Source organism: Hipposideros armiger, unplaced genomic scaffold, assembly GCF_001890085.2.
Source record: "Hipposideros armiger isolate ML-2016 unplaced genomic scaffold, ASM189008v1 scaffold_73, whole genome shotgun sequence".
NCBI classification, from domain to species: domain Eukaryota; kingdom Metazoa; phylum Chordata; class Mammalia; order Chiroptera; family Hipposideridae; genus Hipposideros; species Hipposideros armiger.
Window position 1 is genome coordinate 162,858 of NW_017731423.1, and position 9,287 is coordinate 172,144.

The 9,287-nt window shown below is 36.4% G+C and overlaps 2 protein-coding genes across 4 annotated transcripts in view; one reads left to right on the forward strand and one right to left on the reverse strand.

Moving 5' to 3' along the window:
- The window catches only part of SMIM18 (small integral membrane protein 18), a 7,137-nt gene extending 3,009 nt beyond the window's left edge, over nt 1-4,128 (forward strand). For 2 of the 3 annotated variants that reach the window (XM_019642848.1, XM_019642847.1), the window contains 2 exons: nt 3,097-3,178; nt 3,635-4,128. In XM_019642848.1, coding sequence (XP_019498393.1) covers nt 3,673-3,969 — 297 coding nt within the window. In that variant the 5' untranslated portion in view covers nt 3,097-3,178; nt 3,635-3,672 and the 3' untranslated portion in view covers nt 3,970-4,128. Of the gene's footprint in view, nt 1-1,074; nt 1,238-3,096; nt 3,179-3,634 lie in introns of all 3 variants that reach the window. The other variant, XM_019642849.1, reaches the window with a different exon arrangement.
- Nucleotides 1-9,287, reverse strand: part of GTF2E2 (general transcription factor IIE subunit 2) — a 71,366-nt gene that overhangs the window by 53,435 nt on the left and 8,644 nt on the right. The window lies entirely within an intron of this gene.

Here is a 9,287-nt window from a genome sequence, read left to right on the forward strand (position 1 = left end):
CCTCATATGTGGGATCTGAACAGGGGCCCTCTGGCATCCCAAGGCAGCTCTTAACCACCACGCCACTCGGCCAGCCCTCACAACAGACTTTTAAAAGCCAAAGGAAAGGAATGTTTTTAAAATATATTAGTTTGGGTTTTGAATAATATATTAAAATGGTTCAAAAACTAAAAGAATGTAACAAGGTATACTTTGAGAAGTCTCACACACATTCCTGTCCGGGATTCTACTCTCCAACTAACCCCACTAGTAATCACTGTTATTAATTTATTGTATATCCAAGATTTTTGTGCAGATACAAGCAAATAAAAATATGTATTATTTTCCTCTTAGCTAATGTCCTGCACCTTGCTCTGTTCACTTAAAATATCCTAAAAATCTTTCCATATCACTATGCAATTACCTCATTCATGCATAATATTCAATTGTGTGGATATTCTATATTAATTTTAACCAGAAGAACAACAGTTCACTGATGGGTACAAGTAAACTTCAAATAATTGAATTTAGTTTTGTGTCTGTGTGCCTGCCTCTGCCTTCTCTTCCTCCCTTCCCTCTATTTTTTTTAGGGGCAAGGGAGCCTGAAAAAAAAATTTAAGCAGTTTACTTGTACCTCAAAAATAAATAGAATATGAATTTTCTTAAACCAACTTTCAAATCATTTCAAAATTTCATTTTGAAATAGTAACTTAGTCTTTACAACTTCTCCCCAGTATTAAAGCCAACAAAAATTTTTAAAAAGGCCTATTCATAATAAATTATAATACGAAGTAATAACTTCAGTATAATTTCAACCAGGTACGAGCATAGATTTATATAGCCAATTTCTAAGAGAAAAAATTTTTTTTAAAGTTTGATATCTTAGGGAGATAGAATTCTGGGTGAAGCTTTTAATTTTTTTAAAAATTGCTATAATGATGTTTATGAAATCAACAGTAAAATAACATTTTAAATTAACATTAACCTAATTAATAAGGTGGGTTAAACTAGTTTGAGGGGTATAATGTGGAAAGTCTCACTCTCTTCTCCTCTCCCTCCCTGTCATTGTTCCCCTGCACTCACTTCTAATGCCAGATTCAGAAGAGAAACTTCAAGAGAAATTCCCTGATTTTTAAAAGGAATCAACCTGAAAGGCTTTAACAGAAAGTCTAAGGAATATTTTCATCCATACTGGAGAGGTCCCAGGTTAAATGATCAGATAGGCCCTCAAGCAATTTCCGGCTCTTTACCTACCCATGTAAGTGGCTCTGTCCCCTATTTTGCCAAGTCCTACTCTTCTCCGTCTCCTTCTCCTCTGTTAGGCTCTGCTTTTCAGAAAGGACCTGAAACTCCTTCACTCTGACGTAAAAATAACTAACAATGTGTGTTACCCCTCCCAGGAATATCTGCATTTTAGTAGTGCTAAAAACCTTACAGTTCCAAAGCTGAATTTTTTTTTAGTCATTTGTGTGTGCAGAAGTATGCACCACACTATTAGGAAAGCTGGGTTAAAAAAAGACTTAACGTTTGTCCCCATTTGAGTCAGTTTCTACTGATTACTTGACTATTTGTGTGCATGGTGATTACAATCAGAGGCAACAACAACGCAGAGGTTGGAGGGGTAGCCTATCAGAACATCCCACATTCTAGAACTCCAAGGGGCACCACTTACATTGTATTCCACATGAACAGCACCCCACAACACAACATGAATGGCACTCCCTAGAGTTGTGCAATATAGCTGCGCCCTGCTTTCTATAAAAATATGCTCAAAAGAGAAAATTTCAAAGGATAAAAGAGGACAACTTTGAAAGGCTAGGTCTCCAGACATAGCTTGAACATAATGTAATATAATGAGCAGTTACAGACCTGTGTTACAATGTATTATTTTTGTATATCCCAGAACTAGCAGAAGCAATTGATTCAATTCCTGTCCACTACTCTGTTCTCCCTCATTTCAAGATGAAGGGCCACCAATCACCATGAAACTGAAGAATTCTCAAATCAAAAGAAAAAATGAATTTAAGCCTTTACTTCTGGCCTCAGATCATTAATTTAACCTTCAAAATACATAAAAGAAGGAAGGAACCAAGTCCATCCAGAGAGGTGAAGTGATTTGCCAAGCAAATCTGACTTAAGAAAGAAAACAAAAACCTTAAAAAATATTCATTTGTCAACCCCAAAGTTTTAAAATTATGCCTATAAAGAAAAGAAATATAAGGAATTACATTGTTATGGCTTTAGGGTTTTTTAGATCACTTTTTTATCTTTTTTGATGTGAAAATGATATTGTGGCTATGTTTAAAAACAAGAGTTCTCACCATTTAAGAGGTATATATATATATACTGAATATTTCTAGATAAAGGAATATGATGACTGGGATTTGTTTCAAAATAATCCATGGGGTGGCAGCAGTGGGTAGAGCTATAGACTGGCCAAGAGTTGATAAATGAAGCTGTATTATGAGCACACATGGGTTCATTATACTCATACTTCCGCACTACCTTTAAGTTTTCTTTAAATGACACACACACTCATGCACTTAGAAAAGTACCAGTATACAGTAAGTAATCAATAAACACTTGTTTACAAGGATAAATGAAAGTCTATTTACAACTACGTAGGGGAAAAAAACATGCAAAATAAGTCATTTCTTTCACAAAAGAAAGCATACAAACTGACAATTGTCATTGAATTGAAATGATATTTTTCCTCTTATTTCCAAAATTTTATTGGTATATAGGTACTTTATACTTTTTAAAAATAAGTTTAAAGAGATATTCTTGAAAGATCAACATAATAAAATTTCATTTATTATTTTTAAAACCATCACACCTTCAAGTCTTACGGTTCTATTTAAGGCCTAACAAGTATCAGGTTAACAAGGGCAAAACTTAATGCAAGAATACTGTAACTTTAACTCACTAATTTTGGGAAATGAAATAATAATTTAATAAATGATACCTTTGGGGCACTGAATAAATATTCATGTCTATAGGTCATTTGGTATATGAAACATTCAAAACTATCATATACATGACAAAAAATATCCTAAGGTTAAAGTCTATTCTAGGCAACTTTGTTTGACTTTTCTTTCTCTACTATTTTTCTCTCAGCCACTATTTCCTGAATCAGGTCACCTGTCCTCGAAGCTGAAAGGAGCAGAAATAGGACACATAAATACACTGAACCAAGAAGGTGAGAAGGAACCACAAGGGTAATAGGAAAAGCTTTTTTAGGAGCAGTTTGAAGAACATGACCTTAAAACGCTAAAATCTGTTGTAGATAAGAGCTCACTGACCAGTGCTTTCGTCAAATTTTAAACTAATTCAGCTGCCTTTTCCCCCCCTTCCACTAGCAGTTAATTTCTGTGTGTGAATCTTAAACATAAATATTTGTCTAATAATAATACACAAAATATATAGCATTGTTTACAGAGCACATTGGCAAATGGAAAAAATACTATTAAATTTATTTTTAAATTAATTTAAGAAATTAATTAAAAAATTAATACCATTCAGGCATTAATTCTGGCAGGAAAAAAGTAAGACACACATTGCCTATATAAGTTTACTACCAAATCTTGGTACTGAGATTAGAATTGACAAATCTGTAGAGTCTAGTTACATATATTCATTTTCTACTTTTTTATAGATTCAAAAGAGCAATAAAAGAAGTGAAATCTCTTAAGAATGGCCTCCCTGAGCTCCAGCCTCTGGAATGAAACCACTACATCTGTTTATCAGTACCTTGGTTTTCAAGTTCAAAAAATTTACCCTTTCCATGATAACTGGAACACTGCCTGCTTTGTCATTCTGCTTTTATTTATATTTACAGTGGTATCTTTAGTGGTGCTGGCTTTCCTTTATGAAGTGCTTGACTGCTGCTGCTGTGTAAAAAACAAAACTGTGAAAGACTTGAAAAGTGAACCTAACCCTCTTAGAAGTATGATGTACAATATGAGAAAACGTGAAATTGAAGTGGTCTAGCTAGAATGTAAAAAGATGAACAAAATTTTTGAAAACAGTCTTCAACCACTGAGAAAAAAAGAAAATTTTCTGAAGCCAACTGTTATTACAAAATTGACTAACTCTGAATGATTAAAAGTCTTTCTACTAGAAGGGGGAATAAAGTAAATATGTACTTTGTGTGTGTGTATCCCTTTCATTAAATATACAGTAAAACTTCACAAATGTGAATAATTTATTAATCTATTGCAAATGACACTTCAAAAACTGGATAAAAAGAATTGAATATTAAGCAGCAAAAGGTAAACTGAAAAACATAAGCAAGGCTAATGATGCCAAAATAACTTATACCCAAATAAATCATGTGGACTAAAAAACAGCATACTATCCTACATGTGATTTGATAATAAAAATACTATTTAAAATGCTTATTTAAATCCAAAATAAAATACTTCCACTTATACAGAAAGTCCCTACTTATTAAAATGCAGTATTTTCTAGTTTATTGAAGACAACTTATACATTTTTAAAGACTTCAATTTTATGTAGGATTAGTGTGGAAAAAAAGTCTCCAAATACTCAGAAAGGTCACAAGTATGCTTACATAAAAATTTCATAAAATGGACCAACTGTTGAAATAAGTGGTCTAAGAAGGGCCAGGCTAATATTTTCAAACTAAAACTTAACTAGACAACCCCTAAATCACATTTCTTGAGCTTGTGCTTTCATTTTGCTTCTCACTCTCAAGGGCTAAGCCGTAGAAATGTAGAAAAGACTGCAAAAAACAGTCAAAAGATAGGACCACACAACACCTGTTAACAAATATGGCAGTTTTATTTCTTGAAATTCCAAGGGCTGCACAGATTTATTTTATAACCCTATACTATTTTGCTACCATGAACAAACCAAACTATGTTTTTTGTTTGTTTGTTTTGTTTTGTTTAAGATTTTATTGGGGAATTGGGAGAGGGGAACAGCATTGGGGAATCAGAGAAGGGGAGCAGACAAGTTGCTGTCATTTTGTTCTTCAGTCTAGTTGTGGAGGATGTCGCTTCACTGGCCCATGTTGGTATTATTATTGTGCTCTTCCTGGGTGAGGCAGTTGCTCGCTGGCCATTGGATGGCCGCTCACGGCAGTTCATGGCAGCTCACGAAAGCTCACGCCTGCTGCCGGCCAGCCCCAGTGCAGCCTACGCCATCGCCAGCGAATCACGGCAGCCCAGCTCCAGGTTGAGCTGTTGTTCACCATCTTAGCTGCAGAGGGGGCAGCATCACTCGCCCTCATGTGGGATCCAAACCGGGGTCTTGCTGCTCAGAGCTGGCATCACAAGCCAACTCCTAACCAATGCGCCACTCAACGGGCCCCAAACTATGCTCTTAACCACTACACTACAACTGTTCTTAGGCCAGAAATGCCACTTCTGAAAATTATCGAGAAATTAGTTAAAAAAAAAGCTCATGATACAAAGATGTTTACAATAACTTACTAAAATTAACAAAAAATTGGAAACAACAGCCTTTTACTAAATGTGGCACATCAACTGAACACATTAAGAAACTACTTAAAATTATGGCAAACTAGAAAATATTTGATATGTGAAGTGAAAAATATGTCATTTCAATTTAGACAATGCTAACTGCCAGACTGAAATAGCTTTGCCATAAAATATTTATTTTTTATATTATTTCAAATATGATAAACAAACACAAATAAAGTAACCAACTTTTAAAGGACTTGTGAAACATAGGTATACAGAATACTTTTGTTAACTAGGAGCTATTCTGAGCACTGTTAAAATCACATTTTCATAAATGGGGTCCTTGCAACAGGTGGAAAAGCATATAGGTCCTTTAATAACTAGATGTTTTGATAATGCACACTATGAATTTTTCCCTACCTTACCGTGTACTTTACTTAGCCATTCAATAAATATGTATTAAGTACTTCTACATGTGACAGAGAGGTGGCGAAAAGGTAACGTTATTAAACGCAGTAACCTTGTCAGAAATAGTGAGTACTATGAGAATTCAAAGGCTAAGTGCTGAATTCAAATTGGAAAGTGAGAATAGCACGACTTTCAAGCTAAAACCTAAAAGAATAGGGGTTAGCCAAAGGAAAGAGGGAAGTAGGTAAGAAAGAATGTTCCAAGAAAAGGAACTAGTATGAACAAAGGCCAAGAGGCAGAAGAGAGTAAGAGCATATCAGAGGAGCTACAAGTCAGTATCACTAGGAGAGTACAAGGAGAACAGTTAAGTATAGGCATAAAAGATACGTGGAGACTAGATCAGGTAGGGCATGCAAGTTGCAAGAAAAAATGACTTTATCTGAAAAGCAATGATGATCAGCCTTAAGCAGTGACATCATCAAATTTATGAACAGAAGACTGGTATACAAAAAATGGACAATAGAGAAGCTAAACCAGGAGATCTGGTAAGCAGCTAACCGGGCAATCCAACGACAGTGACCTGAACTAAGGTCATATGATAGTCTTTAACATATACACCCAATATATGCAGCTCTCCTCTTTCTGAGCACATGGAATCCCTCATGGCTAGGTCCAGCCTTGTGACTAGATCTAGCCAATGAGTTATGAAAGGAAGTGATGTGTGTCACCTCCAGGCCACAGCATTTAACTGTAAGGCAAGTTCTCCCAGAGTTCTCTTTCTCTCTAGCACTGAAACCAACATTTGAAATATCAGCTACTCTACTAGCCTGGGTCCTTGAGTGACTATAATGAGCTAAGACCCCTGGCCAACACATGATAAACATGTGGTATGAAAGAAAAAGAAACCTTTGTTGTTTTAAGCCACTGAGATTTTGAAGCAAAGATATTCTTAATCAGATCAAAGAGCCAGGTCTAAGAGTGGATTGGTGCTAATGTTTAAAACAGTTTTCAAATTTTTCTTTCCTATACATTAGTAATTCAATGTAAATTTCACTGGAATGAGAGATAAGTCAATCCTAATATATGTGCTAATAATAATGATAGGCCTGGGCCGGCCAAGTGGCTCAGTTGGTTAAGAGCTTGCTCAAGAGTGCGAGATGTGAGCAACAGGGTCACTGGTTCGATTCCCACATGGGCCAGTGAGCTGCGCCCAAGCTGTGCCCAAGCTGAGCTGCCACTGAGCTACCAACAGGTGGCACGATGGCTCAGCTGGTGAGAGCACGTGCTCCTAACAACAAGGTTGCCTGTTCGAGATGGTGGGCTACGCCCACCCGCAACTAAAAAAAAAAAAGACTAAACTTGGCACCTTGAGCTGCACTGCCATCCAGGTGGCTCAGGGGATAGAGCGCGGGCTCTTAACAATAAGGCTGCCAGTTGGACTCCCGCATGGGATGGTGGCTACGCCCACCCACAACTAAGATTGAACATGGCACCTTGAGCTGAGCGGCTGCGAGCTGCCAGATGGTGACTGGACTTGGAGCTGAGCTTGCTGTGCCCTCCACAACTAAGATTAAAGGACAACTTGGCTGTTCCCCTTCCCCAATTCCACAACACTGTTCCCCTCCACCAATTCCTCAACACTGTGCCCCTTCCCCAACTCCCCAATAAAATCTTAAAAAAAAAATTTTTTTTAAATGGAAGGCTGACTCTGATAAAAAGATTAGCTAACATCACACATAAGATCAGAAGCAAGGCAAAGATGTCCACTCTCACTACTTCTAATCAATATGATACTAGCCAGTTCGGACAGACAAGAAAAGGAAATAAAAAGAGTTCGGACAGACAAGAAAAGGAAATAAAAGATTCATATTGGAAAGGATAAAGTAAAACTGTTCTTATTCACAGATAACATAATACTGTATGTAGAAAATCCTAAGGAACCCACACAAAAAAATTAGAAATAATAAATGAGTTCAGCAAGGTTGCAGAATACAAGAATCAATGTTTAGAAATCTATTGTATATCTATATACTAGCAATGAACTGAAAAATCAAACTAAGAAAACAACTTCATTCACAATTTATCAAAAATAACAAAATAGGAATCTATTTAACAAAATATAAGATTTATACATTAAAAACCTAAATAAATGGAAAGATATCCATGTTCATTGACTAGAAGATTTAATACTGTTAAGATAGCAATTCTCCCCAAATTGATTTATAGGTTCAATGAAATCCCTATCAAAATCACAGCTGGCTCTTTTACAGATTTGAATTGATGAGGTGATTCTAAAATTTATATGGAAACATAAAAGATGCAGGAAAAACCAAAACAATTGTGAAAAAGAACAAAATCAAAGGACTTAAATTCCCCCATTTCAAAACTTAATTACATGAAAAGGTGAAGGAATTAAGAAATACAAATTGACTGTTACAAAACAGTAAAGGGGATGTAAAGTACAGCATGAGGAATATGGTCAACAATGTGCTAATAACTATGTATGGTGTCAGGTGGGTACTAGACTTATCAGGGGATCACTCTGTAAGTTATATAAATGTCTAACCACTATGCTGTACACCTATAATACTGAATGTCAACTGTAATTGAAAAGTTTAAAAATTTTTGCAAAGTAAAAACAAAGAAACCAAAAAAAACACTATAATGCTACAGTAATCAAGAGTGTGTGGTACTATAAGGATAGACATGAACGAAATTGAGGTACCAGAAATAAACTTTCATTTATAGTCAAGTGATATTTAATATGGGTGCCAACAATGTAAGTTAATGGGGAAGATAGTCTTTTCAAGAAATGATGCAGGGAATACTGAATAACCACATGCAAAAAGATGAATTTAGAGCTTTCTTAGAAGAAAACACAGTCTTTTCCATGATCTTGGGTTAAGCAAAGATTTCTTAGATATGACACCAAGAGCATAAGTGATTGATGTTGTTTCAAGAAACTGTATCCAGGGGCGGCCAGTTAGCTCAGTTGGTTAGAGCCCAGTGCTCATAACACCAAGGTTGCCGGTTCGATTCCCACATGGGCCACTGAGATACGCCCTCCACAACTAGAATGAAACAACGACTCGACTTGGAGTTGGGGCAGCCGGTTAGTTTAGTTGTTTAGAGTGCTCATAACACCAAGGTTGCTGGTTCAATCCCCACAACTCCACAACTAGATTGAAACAACAACCTGACTTGGAGCTGATGGGTCCTGGGAAAAAAACACACACTGTTCCCCAATAAAAAAAAAATCTTTATAAATATATATATAAAAAAACTATATCTGGGGCCGGCTGAGTGGCGCGATGATTAAGAACTGGCTTGGGACGCCAGAGGGCCCCAGTTCGGACCCCACATATGAGGGCCAGTGACACTGCCCTCCACAGCTAAGATGCTGAACAACAGCTCAACCTGGAGCTGGGCTGCCGTGAGTCGCCAGCGACGGCG